The sequence below is a fragment of the Sylvia atricapilla genome, chromosome 25 (assembly GCF_009819655.1).
Source record: "Sylvia atricapilla isolate bSylAtr1 chromosome 25, bSylAtr1.pri, whole genome shotgun sequence".
Taxonomy (NCBI): Eukaryota; Metazoa; Chordata; class Aves; order Passeriformes; family Sylviidae; genus Sylvia; species Sylvia atricapilla.
The window spans coordinates 6,047,453-6,066,726 of record NC_089164.1 but is presented as its reverse complement, the minus strand read 5'-3'; the positions used below and the strand labels follow the sequence as shown (position 1 = coordinate 6,066,726).

At 56.5% G+C, this 19,274-nt stretch overlaps 1 protein-coding gene across 2 annotated transcripts; it reads right to left on the bottom strand.

Moving 5' to 3' along the window:
• Nucleotides 1-7,653: 7,653 nt before the first annotated feature.
• Nucleotides 7,654-19,015, bottom strand: TNNT2 (troponin T2, cardiac type). 2 transcript variants are annotated; one of them, XM_066335808.1, is made up of 18 exons: nt 18,917-19,015; nt 16,577-16,624; nt 15,700-15,710; nt 15,566-15,583; nt 14,993-15,022; nt 14,188-14,244; nt 13,631-13,654; nt 13,118-13,153; nt 12,831-12,852; nt 11,878-11,938; nt 11,656-11,772; nt 10,970-11,047; nt 10,756-10,866; nt 10,242-10,351; nt 9,677-9,767; nt 9,155-9,195; nt 8,483-8,488; nt 7,654-7,863 (listed from the first exon to the last, which is right to left on the bottom strand). In XM_066335808.1, the coding sequence occupies exons 2-18, from the start codon at nt 16,612-16,614 to the stop codon at nt 7,815-7,817; spliced, it is 900 nt and encodes a 299-aa protein (XP_066191905.1). In that variant the 5' UTR covers nt 16,615-16,624; nt 18,917-19,015; the 3' UTR covers nt 7,654-7,814. The 2 variants fall into 2 exon arrangements, with proteins under 2 accessions (XP_066191905.1, XP_066191904.1); XM_066335807.1 differs by lacking the exons at nt 7,654-7,863; nt 8,483-8,488; nt 14,993-15,022; ... (1 more) ...; nt 16,577-16,624; nt 18,917-19,015 and having other exon boundaries at nt 8,923-9,195; nt 15,566-15,587.
• Between the last annotated feature and the right edge of the window lie 259 nt (nt 19,016-19,274).

The window sequence follows — 19,274 nt, the reverse complement described above, 5'->3', positions numbered from 1 at the left end:
AGAGTTTGAGAATGACAGGACTTAGTTGATTTTAATATTCAGTTAAATTTCATATTCAGCTGAACTTGATATTCTGTTGAATTCCATGTCCTGTCAGTTTTCTCTGAGGGTTGCCCAGCACAGCTGAGACAGGGACAGCACAGCACTGCCACACCACGTGAAAAGTGACGATAATTGCTCTATTTTTACAGCTAATCAGCAGCATCTGATTCACAAGAGAGATCAAAGTGTTTCCCTGGATCAAAGTGTTCCCTCTGTCATAATATCAGAGCCGGATCTATTGCTCTGCCAAGACACAGCCTTGTTTTTTGGCAGATAAAAGGTGTGCGTGGCTCACAGCCCCTCCCAAACCTGGAGCAGCCAGGAAAGCACGGGATGGAGCCCTTTCAGTCCCGGGGGTGCCACAACCCAGCGTGGTTGTGAGCCTGAAGCGCTGGATTGACACACTGGGGGACACCTCCTTGTGGCCTTTTGATACCTACACGGGGCTGACAGAAAAGAGGAAGAGCAGCTTCTTACCCAGACAGACAGTGAGAGGACAAGGGCAACAGTTTCAAACTAAAAGAGGAGAGATCTGGATTGGCTATCAAGAAGAAATTCTGCCCTGTGAGGCTGGGGAGGCCCTGGTACAGGGTGCCCAGCGAAGCTGTGGGTCCCTGGGAGTGTCCAAGACCACCTTGGACAGGCCTTGGAGCACCCTGGGATAATGGAAGGTGTCCCTGCTCAGGTCACGGGTGGAACAGGATGGGATTTGAGGTCCCTTCCAACCCAAACCACTCTGGGATTATGTGATAAACCAGCACCTCACAAAAACAAGACTCAGTGCTGCAATTTTCAACCCTACCTCAGCTGGGCTAAAAACCAGAGCTCAAAGCCATGTTTGTATCAGACAAGGGCATGAACTTGAATTTTTCACCTCATCAGCAAGTGCTGCACCCTCTGAGCTGTCAGATAAGGGATGCTTTCCTTTCTTCTGTTGCTCTTCCCTTCAGAAGGATCAAACTCTGTTCTGTGTGGATGCTGAGGCAGCCACAGCCCCAGGGGGCAGGTAGGGGTGAGGGAGGTGTGGTGGCAGCTCGGGACAGGGGTCAGGCACTTCAGTCACCTGCAGCAGAGCAGCTTCTTGCATATTCATTTCTCACAGCGGGACATCCAAAGCGAATTGCTGTGTAATGAGGATTTTCCCAGGCTTGGATCATTTCAGGCCTGAAGGCAAAGCCTGTGACTTCACACCTGGCCATTTCCATCTCCTTCCGTTTCCAGTAGACCACAGTTTTGGAGCAGGGCACACAGCTCCTGCAGTGAGAGCCCAGGGTGCAGGACCTTGCTCTTGGCTACCTAAATCCCATCCTTCTCTAAACGAGCTCATGGAAGGGTCTTTGGCTATCAACAGACCCGGGATCTGAGAGCTTCCATTAGAGAGACCCAAACTATAACTGAACACGGCACCGCATCCCTCCAGCGCAGGCCACCTGCACCTCTGACGTGTCCTGTGCAGTGCCCATCTGGGGCCCTCCCTGCTGCCAACACAGCCTCCAGCCCTCGGCTTCAGCCCTCGGTGTCTGTGAATGGCTGACACCCAAAGCCACATCCCTGGCTCTGGGACCTGCCCATCCACCAGCAGTGCCTCTGGAATGCCATGGGAGGAGCCCCCTGTGCCCCATTCCCCCTGTGCCCCCTGCATCCCCTGACCCAGTTCACAGCGAGCAGAGATCAGAGACGCCCCTCGGGTGGAGCTGCAGCCGCTGGAGAGGGGTTCAGGGCCGAGCTGCTCCCCAGCACCAGCACAGAAGCCGTGCCATGCTCCAGCCAACCTCGGCACAACCTCCAGAACCACTGCAACCATCCCACAGCCAGTGCAACACCTGGGACGTTTCCAACACCCTGGTTACCCAGCTGTTCCAGCTCCCTCTGGAGGGGTTCCACAGAGGCTGGTACTGCGAGTGTGGAGCTGCCTCTGTGTGTGTGTGTGTGTGTGTGTGTGTGTGCGCACACCTGGGACTGCACACGTGTCTGTGTGTGTGTCTGTGTCTGTGTGTGCAGGGCAGCCCAGAGCAGGAGGTGTCAGCAGAGAGCAGCAAGACTGTCCTGAAGATCTATGGGCTCAAAACTGAAAAGGTGGGCTCTGAGACCTGTCACTGAGGGGTTTGCCAGAAGTGACACCTGGGGGACACTGCTAAAGGCTCCTGTCTCACACTCACTGCTCCTGCAGAGCCTCATGAGCTGCTCAGCCAGGCTGAGTCCCAGATTCCTGGAGTAAGTCCCATCTCCATGGAGTGAATCACAGATCCATGGAGTGAATTCCATCTCTACGGGGTGAGTCCCATCTCCATGTGCCTTTGGATGTGGGGCTGGGTTGAGAGCTGGGGCTGAGCAGAACCAATTCCCTGCAGCACTCCAAATATCCCTGTGCCATCCCTTGCCTGTGCCTGCCACAGCCACCATTGCAGGGATCACTTTGGGGCCCAGGACCAGGTCAGGCCCACAGGGCAGCCCCACCTTCACCTGTCAGGGACCTCAGGGATCCAGTCCAGCTCCAGGCAGGACTCAACCCCTCAGTGCTCCTGCCAGGGACTGCTGCCCTACGCAGAGCAGCAGAGTTTACACCCAGGGCCCACAGTGAAACCAGGGCATGAGAGCACATGCAAAGGCAGTGATTCACAAATCACCAGGAAGCTCATTTTCCTTCCACCAAGTGCCAATAAAATGCTGGTTCCAGACAGCAGCCAAAGCCTCTTCCTTCCATTCCAGAGCATGGCTGCCTGCTGTGTCAGCGGGGTTGGTCTTACAGACACGGGCATTGTGTCAGTGCCAAACCCAAACTGTGCTTGGGGTGCATTAAAGACTTCATCGGTGTCTTAACACATCTGTGGAATCAGCAGAAACCATGGGTGACTTTAACCAATTAAAGGCCATTAACTGAGACCTGTGAATGAGCTGCTACGGGCAGTGATTTACAGGGCTAACACTCAATGAAACTGGAAATTTTATAAGGCATTTAAAAAAAGTCATGAGAAACTTGCAAACGTCAGATGTTTGCAGAAACAAACAGAACTGCCCTGCAGGGGCTGTGTGAGGAGGCCATGGCACTACAACACCAGGACTTGGGATTCTGATGGTGAGGGTTCCATGTCTGGAAGGTGTTGCAAAGTTCAGCATTTATGTCCTTTTGCTCTTTTAATCTACAGGTGGTTGTTGGACCTGACCTGCTAGAAATCCAAAGTTGTACTTGTCCATTTTCCAGAGTTTTTGGTTGTTATTTGGCCTTGGCTCGAGCTGGAGGCTGGGCACCCACTGCTTATGTGGGAACAGTGGCACTGTGGATCAGGGTGACACAGGCACCCTGGACATGTATTCACGGGTGCTGGAAGCTGTGAATTCTACAGGACACTCCAAAGGATAGACATTGCTGGCTCCCCACAGTGATCGTGTCCAGAGCCACCTGCCCTGTGTAGCCCTGTACACCCTGGATGGCACCAAAACCCAGACCTGGGCAGTAGGGAATGGGCACAGGAGTCAGGGTGTGTTACCCTCCAGTGCTCTTCCCTTCTCCAGCCCCACAGGACTCAGGTTCCCCATCCTGCACCAGGAATGGGGCTGATGGGCTCCCCAGGGAGACAGACAGGAGAGGCAGAGCAGCCCACCCACCCAGGATGTGCCTGAGGGGGATACAATTCCTCCCTGATTGAGCAGGGAGGTGGGACTGGATCACAGAATCACAGAATCGTGGAAGGGATGCACAGGGATCACCCTGTCCAGCCCCTGCCCTGCACAGACACCCCAACAATCCCACCCTGTGCATCCCTGGCAGCACTGTTTAAACACTCCTGGAGCTCTGGCAGCCTTGAGGTCATGGCCATTCCCTGGGAAGCCTGGACAGTGCCCAGCCCCCTCTGGGGGAAGAAACTTTTCCTGATATCCAGTCTAATTCTCCCCTGACACAGCTCCATCCTAGCAAACCTCCCTTGACCCTCCCAGCTTTCACCACTCCCCAATCTGCCATCTCTGAGCTGGGGGTGAGGGGATCCCTCACTCTTGTGCCCCAAGTGATATCCTCAGTGAGAGGCCCCACATCCCATCTGGTGAGACCCTGGGGCCCTAGCAGAATTCCAGCTTCAAGAGCTTCTGGACCACTGTCCCCCACAGGGCCTGTGAGGCACTGTAGCTCCATCCTGACCCATAATGCTGTGGGCACTTGCCTGACCCTGGTTCCTCGGGACATGCATTGGCCAGATGGCCGCAGGAAAGCAATCCCAACATCTCCCGTGCTGCCCAGAGCAGGGAGCTAACGGGAGCTGGCCAAAGCCATGAGCAGGCAGTTGCTGTGTGGGATGCAATGGCAGCACCAGGCTCTGCAATATTTCACCGTGGCTTTGCTCTGGTCTCAAGCAGGCAGAGAAAAGCATGAGGTTGCCTTACTCCCAGCACTGCTTTAGCACAAGCACAACCCAAAACATCACCCCAGCATTTATCAGCACCTTCTCAGTGCCAAATGCATTCTCCCTCACATCCATTCCACCCCATGGGGACAGTGGGACCCTGGGGAGTGCCCTGGTGTGGGAATACATTGACAGGCCATGAGCTGCAGATTTGTGAGCCCTGGCACTCATCTGCTGCAGGCTGGGCTTCTCAGCAGTGCTGGGACACCTGTGCTGGACACTGCACGAGGAGGATTTGGACCCTGGGCTGGCAGCAGACTCTGAAGCTTTGAACTCCCACCAGGACATTGGCAGCACCCTGGGGAGGGCACAGCCCTCCTGTGCCACACGAGCCCTGCACTGCAGCCACCAGCACACAGCACACTGCAGCTCCTGCCAGCATCTCCACAGGAGCCAAGGGCTCCTGTGCCTGCACTGCACAGACTCCATGGGACAAACCCTGATCCCAGTGCTGAGGCTGAGATTCCAGAACTCCTCTAGCAGACACTGCTCCCATGAGCTGTGCTCCAGAGAAGTGCTGCACAAGGGGCTGCTCCTCAAAGGTCACAGGACAGAGCTGGACTCGATGATCCCTCTGGGTCCCTTCCAATGCAGGGAATTCTGTGACTCTGTGTCCACGCCTTGTGGCAGAGATGCTGCTCCTCTGCAGCCTGTCAGGGAATGTTCAGCATCACAGCTCCCAGGAGGTACCCTGCTAGAGAAGGGCAGAGCTCCCTACCCCTCACACCACAGGCAGTGCCTTGATCTGCCAGAGGTGCTGCTGCCCACAGGGACAGTGAGACCACAGCAGAGCTGGAGGACACCAGAGCACTGCAAACCAAACACGGAATCACTGAATCACTGAATGGATTGGTTTTGACAGGATCTTAGAGCTCATCCCATTCCACCCCCTGCCACGGCTCCACAGAGCAGGTTGCTCAGATCTTCAAAATAAAGCACTTCAAGTCTGTGAACACCCTGTACCACCCTCCCCAAGCTGCTCCTAGGATCCCTCACTCTGGGCTCAGCCCTGCTCTGTTGTACTATCCCAGACTCACCCATTTGCACCACGTGCTCCATTGGCAGGTGGGGACAGCTGCACACCACAGAGCCTTGGAATGCCCTGAGCTGGAAGGGATGCATGGCGATCATCCAGTGCAGCTCCTGGCCCTGCACAGACACCCCAACAATCCCACCCTGGGCATCCCTGGCAGCATTGTCCAAACACTCCTGGAGCTCTGGCAGCCTCGGGGCCCATTCCCTGGGGAGCCTGGGCAGTGCCCAGCACCCTGTGGGGGAAGAACCTTTTTCACAATATCCAGCCTGACCCTCCCCTGGGCTCCTGCTCACAGCGAGCAGAGATCAGAGACGCCCCTCGGGTGGAGCTGCAGCCGCTGGAGAGGGGTTCAGGGCCGAGCCGCTCCCCAGCACCAGCACAGAAGCCGTGCCATGCTCCAGCCAACCTCGGCACAACCTCCGGAACCACTGCAACCATCCCACAGCCAGTGCAACACCTGGGACGTTTCCAACACCCTGGGAGACCCCAGCGAACACCCCAGGCTGGTCTGTCGCGTCGCAGAGGATTGCAGCATCCTGCTCCCACTCTGCCGGGCACGGCAGCAGCGCACTGGCAGCGGGAATGGCCGGGCCGGGATGACGAGGGCCAGGGTGGGATGGCGCTGACTCAGCCGCAGGGCCCCGGCGCTGCCGGCGAGCAGCGGGCGCACGGAGGGAGGTGCCGGGAGCTTTGGGCGCAGCGATCCGGGCTGGAGCGGAGCCGGGAGCTGCCGGGACAGGCAGCGCTGTGGGAAGCAGGGAGTGCCCGGGTACCGCCGCCCTGGGCGCTGCCAGCCCCAGGGACGGGCAGAGCGGCTGCGGGGCTGCGGCACCGGGCACCGGCACTGCCCTGCCTCCGCCTGCCGCGAAGGATGGGAGAACGGACCTTCAGAGCTTGCAAAAGGGGATCTTTTTTCCCAAGGCAGATATACAGCTGACTGCCCCCAGCGCTCCTGTCTCCTGTCGCCGTGCATCAGGCAGGCTGGAAATGTCACTCGCTGGACCATCACTCGGCCACCCTCTGGATAATTCACTTTGCCACCCTACCCAGCTCTCCCCTTTGCCCTCCACACCTCGGCTTTGAGGAGGGAGGTGGTGGAGAGCTCGTTGTCCTCCACGTGTGCCTCGCTGATTCTGAGCTTCCCAGAGCCTTATTCCCCAAAACCTGGTGGTGTGTATTGAAGCGGGGAAAATAAATTGTCATTCAAAATAAGCACACGGGAGAAACCTGCAGAACACCCCCACATAACCGGCCAAGGGAGGACAGGCAGCCCCCCAACAAGGACGATATAAAACATCCCACCAAGGGACACGATCCACCATCCTGTGCATCCTCCCACCCTCACTGCTCAGGGAAAGGCTTCTTGGATGCCGTTTATCAACAGCATGGGACAAGTTGTCATAACACAACAGGGCAGCGCAACAGCTCTCCAGGACCTCTGGTGCCTTGGGCTGCCTGCCAGTCCAGACCCATGTCCATATACACATCCATATGCAGATCCAGATCCAGGTCCAGATCCAGATCCAGATCCAGGTCCAGATCCAGATCCAGGTCCAGATCCAGATCCAGATCCAGACCCACCAGGAACACTGGGGGGTCTGCAGGTGACATGCCCCAGGGGCAGCACATGTGTGAAGTGCTGCAGATTCCCAGCCAGATGGAGGAGATCTGCCCCCTAAGCAGCCTCCTCACATGGCTTTATCTCAAGGCTTCATTGCATGCTGTCAGTAGCATGCAAAGGAGGCAAACACAGCTGGTCAGAGCCTTTAGCAAGAGCTGGAAATAGGAATGGAAATAGCCTGGAAGGTGAGTTAGTGACTATTCCATGAGCCAAGAGGCTTGGAAGCAATGCCCTGTCCATGGTGTCCCACAGGGCCAGCTGTGACCAGAGAGGAGTGAGTGAGGCTCTGATACAGCAAAAGCAGAACAAAAGTGGCCATGATGAGGATTGCCCCGAAGAGCAGCAGGAAAAGCAGCTCAGACCACTGAGGTCTATCACCAAATCTGCCAAGGACTGTAGCCAAGACAATGCTGGGAGGCACAAGGACAGTTACTTGGGGGGTCCTGGGTAGTCACTGTGACCTCTCACAGCCCAGGGAACAGGTGGGCAATTCCTTGAGCTGTGCTGAGCCTGTGCTGTGTCCTTTGGGATCAGAGCCTCAGGATGGAGAGCACACCTGCACCCCCTCACCACCTCTTTATTTACAGACACAACACCACTGGAGGGTGGAGATGGGAACCTCGTGGGGCCTCTGCCCCTCGGAATCCCCATTTCTGCAGCCAGGGCTCTGTGCAGCCACTGCAGTTCCTGGGGCTTGGCCTCCTCTCCCCCTGAGCCTCTACTTCCATCGGCTGCCCACCATGGTCTTCCCACGGGCACCCTTGGATCTGCAAGGGAAGAAGAAAAGCATGTGCAAAAAGGCATCAGTGACCACACAAGGAGGATGAGGTGGGTGCTGTCAGTGGTCCTACAGCCTTTTCCCTTTGGAAACTACCCTGAGGGCAGTCTTCACTGGCCCCAGGTAAATCTTGGGACCTAAATCAGTGTCTTGGGACGCTCTGGGAACAAGCTCATGCAGCTGCTAGGTGATTCTAAGGATCCATCATTTCCTTCCTATGCTTCTCCCCCACCCAGGAATTATTCCTAGAAGAATTGATAGGTTGCATCTGTGGCTGCAGAGGGATAAAAGCAGCTGCAGGATTCTTTAGGACCCAGCCCATCGTTCCCCTTAACCAGCACAGGGGGAGCAGGCACTGCTTGGGCACAGGGCAGCACATAGGAGGAAGAGGTTTGGGTGGGCAGTGAAGGGCATTTCTGGCTGCCAGTCCTTGGGACTGCCTCATCCTTGAGCCCTGCAGCTGCCCTGGGGTCCCAGTGTCCCTGCAACACACATGGAGTGTGTACATGCACGGGACATGTACAGGACACACACACAAGCACCTGTGCAGAGACACACACAACACCCATGCACAGACAAACACAGCCCTCAGAAATGTCTCTACTCACCCTTTGCTGCAGGATCACGCCGTGGTAGGGCAGGAGAGAAGAGAGACTTGGTGTAAGTGAGTGGGAGATGCTGCCCCTGACACATGGGGTGGGCTGAGCACCTCCCACATGAGGGGAAAGTGGGATGGGGATGTGAGAGCACTGGAGCCCTCCTGGGAGTAGGGATTAAACACCCTCTTCCACCCTCCTACAAAGGGTTCCCCAGCAACTTGCAGGGAACATGGGCATGGGGACAGGCCCCCTGGCCTTGTGGGCTTGCACAAATCCCACACTTTCCCTGCTAGACAAGCTGGGATCTCCAGCAGCTTCTTGAGATGCTGGGCAGAGCCCCTGCAGGGATGGGGAGGCTGGAGACTGGAAGGACCCCACAGGACACAAAGCTTCCCATGCAGAGGTGGGGTCTTCCTGGAGTCTATCCCTTGCAGAGGTCTCTGGGGAGGGGAAGCTGGTGACAGTGGGAGGCTATGGAGGTCTGTCAGGAGCAAAGTGCAGAGACTGAGGTCCCTGGGACAGACCTGCAGGTCCAGGAATGCCAGGCACCAACAAGACCAGAGGCAGGAGAGGGAAGGGGAGGAGGTGGTTTAGCAAGGGAGATCCATAGCGGGGGAACTGGAGAGCAGGGAGCTGGACCTGGAAGGACAGGAGATGGAAGAGGGGTGTGCAGCCACTTACACTTTCTGGTGGTCACTGATGCGGTTTCGAAGGACATTGATCTGCAAGAAAAAACAGTGAGTGGTGAGGACTGGTGAAAAGAAAATGCAGGTGCATAGTGAGGTCTATCAGTAAAAGCTGCAGGTGGATGGTGAGCTCTGACAAGATGCCCCAGGCTGGGGACAAGGGCTGGGTTAAGATGCATTTCTGCTCCCTTTCCCCCAGCAATTTTTCTGTGTGTTTTAGAATCCCAGAATCCCAGCATGGCTGGGGTTGGAAGGGACCTTCAAGCCCACCTCATTCCACCTCCTGCCATGGGCAAGGGACCATGGGTCCCAAAAGCTGGGACCCTTTTACTGTGCCAGGTTGCTCAGAGCTCCATCCTGCCTGGCCTGTGAAGTGTTTGCTGTGTGGTGGTGCCAGCTGCATGTCCCCAGGAGCTGGGCGATCACTTGCACACCCCAGGTCATCTCCTGGCTGGGGAGCAGAAGGAGCAGTCAGGAACACAGCGGGTGGACAATACACAGAGGCCCTGGGGCTCACCTCGTATTTCTGCCGTTTGAACTTCTCCTGCAGGTCAAATTTCTCAGCCTCCAGGTCATGGATGTTCTGCCACAGCTCCTTGGCCTTTTCCCTACAGGAAGAGCCAGCTGGGGACAGTGCAGGGAAGGACTATGGCTCCCAGGGAGCTCAGTGCAGGGATGTGACACTGATGCCAACCCCTCACCCATTCCCTCTCTGGAGACTCCCAGACAGGGATGTGTTATCCGGGCAATGAATCCAGGGACAAGAGCCACGAGAAAGGTCAGCACATATGGAGGACACGTGTCCCACCCATGTGACTCTGGCTCCTCAGTACACACCTGTGCCACCTGTGTGACCCTGGCTCCCTCTCATGGCTGGTGCCATCAGCCACAGCCTGCCCATGGTGGCCCTGCACTGCCTTGGAGCCTGTGTCCCCCTTGGGGTGTCACAGGCCATCTCCAGCTGTGCCATTCCCCTCGGCTAGAAGCCCCAGGGAGCCGTGTCCAGCCCGGAATCCTGCACAGGAGCTGGGACCCAGCACAGGGCTCCTGCCCTGGCCACTCCTCCTGCAGCCTGTGCTCACCTCAGCTTGTCCTCACTGAGGTGGTCGATGTTCAGGGGCTTCCGTCGCTCACTGAGGATCTTCTTCTTCTTTTCCCGCTCTGTTTGTTTCTTCCCACCCTTTTTCTCTGACTGAGGAAAATCTCCATCTCAGTCCACTGGAGAGAAGGAAGTCTGCCCAGCATTAACTCTCCCCCATCCCCAGTTCTCCACCCAACACCCTCAACTTTTGGGACTCCAGATAGCACATAAGGTCCTTGGGGACATTTTGGCACTAGTGGACAAGACATCTTGTCCTTGTCACTATCTCCATCCCTGTCCCTGAGGCAAGGTTGGAGCTGCATATCTGCAGAGCAGAGATGGGCTTAGGGTAGCTCTGAGCTCACTTTGGCCCTGTAACCCCTGACCCAAGAGCAGTTCCCTGCCCTCTCCTGCCCATAAACCCCACAGTGTCACACGGACGAGGTCAGCCCATGGCCGAGCCCTTCCCAGGAGCAGCAGTGGCTCGATCCCAGCCCCCTTTGGAAGGGTCCCACCTTCTGCATATAACCCCCAAAGTGCAGCATGTTGGAGAACGCCTTCTTCTTCCGCGCCTCCTCCTCTGCCCTCTTCCTTGCCTCCTCTTCCTCCTTGCGAGCTCTTTCTTCCTGCCAGGGTCAGAAGCCAGTCAGCAGTGGGTGGATGGACACCCAGCTCATGTCCCCAGACTCCTCAAGCCCTTCCCAAGCTGCATTTCCAGAGGTCACTCACGGCCATGCGGGCCTGGCGCTCCTTCTCCCGCTCACTGCGGATCCGCTGCTGCTCTGCCCGCTCTGCTCGTCGCTGCTCCTGCACAGGGAAGGGACCTTGGCTTGGACACTGCAGGGAATCTGCATCCTCTCTCTTCCAAGGGACAGATCCCTGACCCCAAGAACCTTGAGAGCCCCAAGGGAACCTGAGGACAGTGACCCCAGAGAGAGGTGCATCTGCATCAGGCACTGCAGCACAACAGCAGCCACACCAGGGGCATGCCAGTGACCAGGGACAGGAAGGGAAGGGCTGGAGCTGTGCCAGCGGAGGGTGAGGCTGGATCTCAGAGAAAGGTTCTTCCCCCAGGGGGTGCTGGGCACTGACCAGGCTCCCTAGGGAATAGGCACAGCCCCAAGCTTTCAAGAGCTCCAGTAGTGTTTGGACAATGCTCTCAGGGATGTACAGAGTGGGATTGTTGGGGTGTCTGTGCAGGGCCAAGGGTTGGAGTGGATGGTCCTTGTGGGTCCCTTCCAGCTCAGGGAATTTTTATGGCTCATAGGCACCGGGGTAAAAATGTGGCTCAGCCCTCCGGCTGTGTCCTGCAGGGTCAGGGATGTCCCAGGTCTGCCAGGACTGTGGGAAAGGGACAGTGGCTGAGTGCCCTCAGGGACAGGGTATAGCCAGAGAGGGGAAGGCTGAACACGTACAATCCTGTCCTTCAGGGACAGGAGTTCCTCTTCCTCTTTCTTCCTGCTCTCAAAGTGGGCTTCGATGAGGGCCTGCAGCTCGTTCAGGTCCTTCTCCATGCGCTTGCGGTGAATGTCCTGCACCGAACACAAACAGCTGGAGCCTCCAGCAGCTGCCAGACACTGAGGGGGAGTAGTAGGAGAGCAGCACCCCCAAGGGTGGCAACTGGGGGCACAACTTACATCAAAATCCAGTCTCTCGCCATCTGGGATCTTAGGAGGCACCAGGTTGGGCATGAAGACTCTGCAATGGAAGGAGAGCAGGAGCATGATTGGGCTGCAGCAGATCTGGGACAGCACATGCCGTTCACTCATCCCACCCTCCCCTCTGAGCCCCACAGTCCCCAAGCATGCAGAGTAGGCATAGCTGGAGGATAAGGGAGTGCAATGCATCCTGCTGGAGGTGCCAGCTGGGCAGCCACAGAGGAAGACCTGTGGCATTCCTGGGAAACACTCCAAGGTGCTTGCATGGCTGGAATAACTGCTAGCTGCAGACAATGTGGCATGGGCCATTTGCCAGGCCCCCTGAGCTGGCAGCTCCCCTCAAAAGGCACCATGTGCTGTGGTGTGACATGGCACAGGCAGCTGGATCCTCTCATCCTGCGGTGCTTGAGGGAGGGCAGGAGATGCTCAGCAAGGGCACAAAGGGATGAAGGGATGATGGCTGAGGGCAGATCTCCCTCCCACACTGTAGCATCCCAGGGGCCCAGGAGTAACCCCCAGGTTTCTGGCAATGGTTCACAATCCTGCCCCCTGGGGCTCAGTCCCTGGAATGTTGGCACTCCTGGAAATGTGTACCTCATGCTAGCCATACCCTGGGCTCAGTACCCCAGGCTGGGATGCTCACACACACACACATTTTTGCCACCTGCAGGATCACAGGGCAGCTGAGCTTCTCCCAAGGCACATACAAAATGCTTCAGAACTGCCTAAAGACCTCGTTCTCAGGGTCCCCTTCATGGCCCGTGTTTCACTATCTGTTTCTCTCCCTTTTTCTCTCCATGTCCCAGTCCCACCCGCTTCCATGTTTTGGTGGCTCCCTGCGCCCCACCCTTTATGGACCAGGCTCTGTCACACGGAACCTCTGCCCTGGCACAACTCAGACCTTGCCCCAGGGAAAACCCTGCCACACTTACTTGGGTTTTGGCTTCAATTCACCTGCAGGTCCCAGGAGCAGGACAGAAAGACAAGGTCAGTGTCACTGAGGGGATCCCTGTCACACCTTGACCCAACCCCCCGCCCTGAGCCAAGCCCTCCCTCTCTCCCAGCAGCAGGGGCTCCACAGGGACCATCCCCCAGCAGTGAGGTGCCAGCCCTGTGCCAGAGGACATGTTGTGCCCGAGGCACAGCTGGTGCTTCTGGCTGAACAGAGCAGCACCTGGTACCCCCCACTCAGGGAGAAGGAATGAGGCTGATACTTCACCTTCCCCAGGCTCCTGCTCCCGGTCTCCCTCTCCACCTGTGGAAAACACGATGCTTTGTGTCCCCATGGATAGTCCTGCCCAGGGACACTGTGGGGTGGCTGTCCCCCTCTTTCCTATGCTTGTCCCCACTGCAAACCCCACTCTACCCCTGCAGGATGAACGGGGGGAGAGCAGACCCTTGAGGGCCATCCCCCACTCACAGACTGGCCAGGAGGGCCCGAGATCCTCTCCAGGAGGAATCCAAACAACTTTTGCAGGAGCTCAAGCTGGAAAAGCAGCAATGCCTCCCTCTCCTGCTGTATTTTGGGTGAATTTCTGCCCAAGGCAGCAGAAATCCATCCCTCCTGCTACCCCTGTCCTGCTGGAAGATGTGGCCAGGGTAGCTCTGCCCCTTTTATCACAGATCGTCCCTCTGGTAGCAAATAAATTCAGCACCAAAACCCTGTTACAAGGGCCCAGTGTCTCAGGGGACTGGGATGGCCAAACCCATCTCTCCTCTGCTCCCACTTTACCTTCTCCTGCTGCTTTCGTTTCATCTTCTTGTTCTGTTTAAAAGCAATAGGAGAACATGAGTACCCCTGGGTGAGGGCAGTCATATCCCCCAGCACAGAGAGGTCCCAGCACCCTGACTTAGGGTCACAGCTGGGATCTGAGCCCGCCCCAGCAGCAGTAACAGCACAGGGTCATGCACCATGCCCCAAATGCACCTCATGGAATCCAATGCTCTTTTGATGATCAGACACAGAGCTCAATCCCAGCTCTGGAAACCCCCTCTAAGGCAATGGAGCCCTTGGTGAAACAGGCTTGGTCCATTTTGGCATTATTTCAGAGGGCTGGACACAGCCACCAGCAGCAAACACCATTGTCTTCACGCTTGTAGGGCCCAGACATTGCAGGGAAGGGCATCTCAGTTTGACATCCCCCACCAGATCTGGGGGACAGCTGCCACTCCAAGTGACGTTCCCTTGTCACAGCCACCCTGGGACAGCCCAGCCCCCACCTGGCAGCCCCTGGAGCAGAGCACGGCCCAGCCAAGCCACGGGAGCTCCCTGGCACAGCCCCCACTCACCTTCTGCCTTGGCTTCCTCGGTTTCCTCCTCCGCCTCCTCTACCTGCTCTTCCTGACCTGTGGAATAGCGGGCAGCTGAGTCCAGCAGCGCTGGTCCCTGGCTCCCTGCACCTCCTGCTTTGGGATAATTGTGGCACAGAGCCGAGAGACCCGGGGAAGCCGCAGCCGCAGGAAAGAAACAGGTGCTCGGCAAGCAAAGGGTTCCTCCCTCACCTTACCTGAGGGCTGCTCGGTGCTCAGCAGGGCAAACCCCCCAAAATTAATGGAATTGAAGGATTTATCGCCACCTCCTGGCTTGTCCCTCATTCCGTCTCATGCTCCCATTGCCTCACAGCCCAAGAAGGAACATCCCTCACATCCCAGGAAGGAAGGAGGGATTTCTATTGCTCTGCTCCAGCAGTGAACTACAGGAGTGGCAGAGAATGTGCCCCTGGCACCTTCCCAATCTCATTTGTGACACTGCTGGAGCCTTTTTCCACTGGAGGGAGCAGCGTCCCCACAGGATTCCTCCACTGGAGCCGGAGTGATGCTGTGCCCGCAGGCCCTGGGGCCACTCGTGGTGCCACAGCCAGACAGAAGGGAAGAAAAAGAAGACAGCAAAGACGGCAAACCATGGCTGGCAGATATAAGGCACAGACAGAGGATGGACACACAGCACAGCAGGGAATGGGTGGAGTGCAGGAAGAAGAGAGAGAAGTGGAAGAATGAAAGAAAACCATTCCCCATCCAGGGAGAGGCAGAACACATCGACCCACGACTATTCCCAAGAGCAGAGAGAGGAAATAATGAAAGGTGCAATAACTACCGTCGTCTTCCTCTATCCATTCTTCCTCTTCTGAGCCAGGGAGGAGAGAAGGAATAAGCACAGGGATTAGTCAGGTGCCACAGAGTTTTGGCATGCGTGAGATGAGAACTTGAGCACTGCAGAGGTTTCCCCCTGCACCTCTTTTGCTTTTCTACTCAGGGTGTTTTGCCTGGCAGTGTGCTGGAGCAGCCGGAGGCTCAGCCCAGCCCAGCCCAGGGTTGTGTCTCCATTGCACTGAGGCAGGTGGAAGTTTGAGTTTGGGTGAGACTGTCACACATTGAGCAGAGGCTCCAGCTCCTGTTAGGATATCATTATCACACCTCTGCCAGCACCCATGTCCAGCATTGCAAGCCCTGGTTTGAGTCAAAGGATCACTGACAAAAGAGATCCTGAGAAAATTCAGGCTGATTTTGTTCCTACTGATGTTTCAGGTGCAGGCTTCTCAAACATGATCACATCTGCCTTTCCTGCACATGATTTGCCCATTGCAGCCCAGGAGCCAACCCCCAAACCTCCAGCAAAACACCAAAGCCCCAACATTTGGTTCTTGGTCCTTGCAGGTACAACTCCTACCTTCCTCCACGCACTCCTCTTCACAGAGCACACAGGGCACAGACAGAGAAAAGGGAAAGAAGCCTCAGGTTATTCGAGTTTCTTTGATCAGCTTTTGGCTTCAGGGCAGCTGCAGGTGCTCCATGTCCTCTTACCTTCCTGCTCCCTGCAAAGCACAACAGGAATTTACAGAGTCACATCGAGTTGCTGGAACAGGGCCCATCAGTGAGGCTGAGGGGAAATTGGGATTTTCTCAAGGCTGGCTCCCCTTTCTCATGGGGACAGTGTGGGGGTGGCTGACAGGTGACAGTGGGGACAGGGACAAGGCCCAGGTCACCCTGCAGGCTGTGGAGAGCAGGGGCTGAAGTCTGGACTGGCACTTTGGTCAGGGCACCTCACCATTTTGCAGCATGAGAAGATGAATGATCTCTGCCTGTAATCCCAGAAATGGGCATCTCACATCCCACCTTTGCCCCCAGGTCCTTCCCTTACCACGGGGGAGATGCATGGCCTGACTCAGAGGGACAGATTGGTGACACACTCAAGTCTGTTGTGGCACTGAAACACCAGAGGACTCAGGTCCCCATTCTCTGCTGGTGGATGAGAAGTGGGAGCTGTGTTTGAACTCAGCCCTATAACCCCAACCCCATCTCTCCAGGATGTGCCTCCTGGCCCAGCAGCCTCCATCAGCAGATGCTGCTCTCAAATCTGGGCCTTGGAGAGTGATGCTCTGGATGTGACAGCAGGACCCCATCAGCAACAGATTGGTGGCCTTGGGTTTTCCCATCTCTGTCTCATGGATTTAGACTGCAGAATTTTTAATATAGGAACCATCCTTGTCCTGCCCATGGGTGTGGATGCAACTCCCAACACAAATTCCCACTGCTGAGGTCAGGCACTGCCAGGGCAGAGGGGTACAGGCTGGGGGTCCATGGTGTGTGCTGGAGTAACAGTGAGAGCACTTCCAAGCAATGCTGCTGTGAGAAAGTGGGAAGAGGGAGAAAAAAAGGGAATTAAAACCACCCCACTTACTGCTCATACTCCTCGGTGACCTCCTCCGTGTCTGACATCCCTGGTTCTCTGGCAGAGTTTGAGGCAGATTGGAAAAAGTGAGGGTTAGAAGTGAGATAAGGGCCAGCACAGTCTGTCCCTCAGCACCAGGACAGGGGCACAGAGATGCTGCTTCTCTCCAAAGCACTTGGAGCTCCCAGCTGTCCCCAGCCAGGTTGTGACAGCGTTATCTCAGCAGAGATAAGGCGCCTGCCCCGCTCCTGTCCCAGGATCACAGCTTGCCCCAAACAGGAGGCAGATTGGACACAGCCTCCTGTCCCACCGATAACTCTGTCAAGAGTCATGTCCCGGGCACTCAGCCCCCCTGGCCCAGCCCTCTCATGGGCTGTGTTTGCTCAGGGGACAGGAAAATCACCCCATGGCAGTGTTCAGCTTGTTTTGCTTCCCAACTATTCCTTCCATCCAGGGATGACCCCTTCTCTCAGATTTACAGCCCTGCACCAGCCACAGCACAAGACCCCTGCAAACCCTCCCAGCCCAGCTCTCCAAGTGCAGAACTGCTGGAAAAGGGACAGCCTGGGCTCAGCAGGAGCATTTCTCCCCTGTTAGCTAAAGGGAATAATTTACAACCTAGTTTTGTAATTTAGCCCTGGTTTTAGGGCTAAAACCTCTGCAGAAACAGCCTTTCATCTTCCCAGCACATCTGTCTCCCTCCCAGCTGTGCTCCAGAGGACTTTGCTCATCAACTCACCTCATCTGACCTTCACCCAGCACTGCACTGTGAGATCTGTACCCAGCAGCCCCACCCCTGGGCATCCTGGAGTAACCCAGAGCCCCAGGCCCAGCCCAGCCCTGTCCTCTGCTTGTGCCAGCCCTCAGCAGGGCTGAGATGCCACAGGACGATGCAAGGCAGCTCTGGAAATAAATTCCATGCGCTGAACCACCTGTTCCCAGAGCAGCAAGGCTTCCCTGCTCCTGCTGCCCGGAGTCTGGGAACAACTGCTCCTGGCTACATCTGTCGAGCATTTATTACCCATGATAGGTCGGCCAGGCCTTAGGAGTGCTTATTCAAGATGCTGGATCCAGGGTTGGAATGCTCAGGCATGGGAAAGGGGCATTCCAAGAGGGGAACCTTGGCATAACCACGGCTCCAGAGGGTCTCTAATCTCACTGTTATTCACAAGGTGCTTTTTGAAGACAAATAAAGGCAAAACTCAGCCCCCTCTGCCTCAGGGTCACCGCCTGCTCCTGCTGGCTCCTGCTGTCACTGTCCCCTTTCCTCTGAGGAGTCCGGGGCTTGGTTCGAAGCATCCCCTCCAGCACCATCTCTGGGATCTCTGCTTCCTCACAAACATCAATTCCCACTTTTCCCCCAGCTTGGCATGGTCCTGTTGCCCCAAGTTTGGCCAAATCATTTGTATAGCCTCGGAGCAACCAAGGCTCCACACTATTATTTCATTACATGAGAGAAGAGGGTTCCCAGTCCCAACAGTGTGCAAGCCTCTTCCTACATTCTCATTGCCCTTTTCCCTCAGACACTGTGTAATCCCACAGAGCTGAGGGAACAGCAACAAACCCAGCACTGTTAAAAAGGTACACAAGAGAAAAAGTGGTTCAAGGAAATATTTATGCATCCTCTGCACAGAAACACATAAATCTTTTCATTAAAGCTTGCAAATCTGATTTGGTAGAATTAGGAGAACCCAGCAGACATCACAGAGACAAAGAGGAAATACTGCACTGACTACAGAACTTCTCCCAGAATTTGCAGTGTATTAAACAATCCAGATATTCTTCACACTCCTCGAAATCCCCCTATCCTTTAGCTCAGGGCTGGCTGCTCACCGCTCTGGGGCTGAGTTTATCCTCCACAGTTCTGAGTCACTACTTTCCTCCAGGCTGCCCAGACACGGAGCTCTCCTTTCCCACAGTTTGCTCCAGGAATGGGTCATTGCCCTGCTCCAGTCCTGCTTGGCAGGGTCAGACCAGGCACAGGAGCAGCCCATCCCTAACCTACCCCCTGGCCTGCCAGAGAGCCAGGGCCAGGCTGGCCATGGGTACCATCACATCCCTGCGGTCCCCTGCAGAGACACGAGCAATGGGGATCTGGGAGATTTCCCTGGAACCAGGGCAGCCAAAATCCATCTCACCCACCTGGGCACCTATCAAGGTGGTTTAAAAGACAAATTGCAAATACAAGCCGCTGGAGAGGGTCCTGATGTTTTATGCATAGGAATGCCTCCGTGGCACAAAACACCCCAAGAGAGCGGCCGGGAACACCCCGAACCCTGAGCCGCTTCCCTCCCGGGTGTGGATCCAGCGCATCCCTCCCCGGGAGGGGCGGCGCCGCCCCAACCGTACCTGAGCGCTGCTGATGCCGGGGAGCGCGGGGAGCCGGCGGGGTCTGGGAAAGGCTCTTTGGGGCAGGAGGCTTTAAGGGGGCTCCAGCGCCCACCCCGGGGCGGGCAGCGCCGCAGGAATGTGCCCGGCGCCCAGCGAGGAATGCAACACTTGTGAGCTGCTATTTCGGCAGCCGCGGGCCTGGCCCCCTCCGCTGCTCCCCCTTCCCCCCAGGAGCCCATATAAGCCCAAGCTATTGTGTGGCCTCAGAGATTTGCTATTTTAAACCCTCCGGACCGAGATACGTGAGTGCCCGAGGGGCTGACACAAGCCAGCCCAGCTGTCACCGGGGCCGGGACGCTGATAAGGCAGCGCTGTC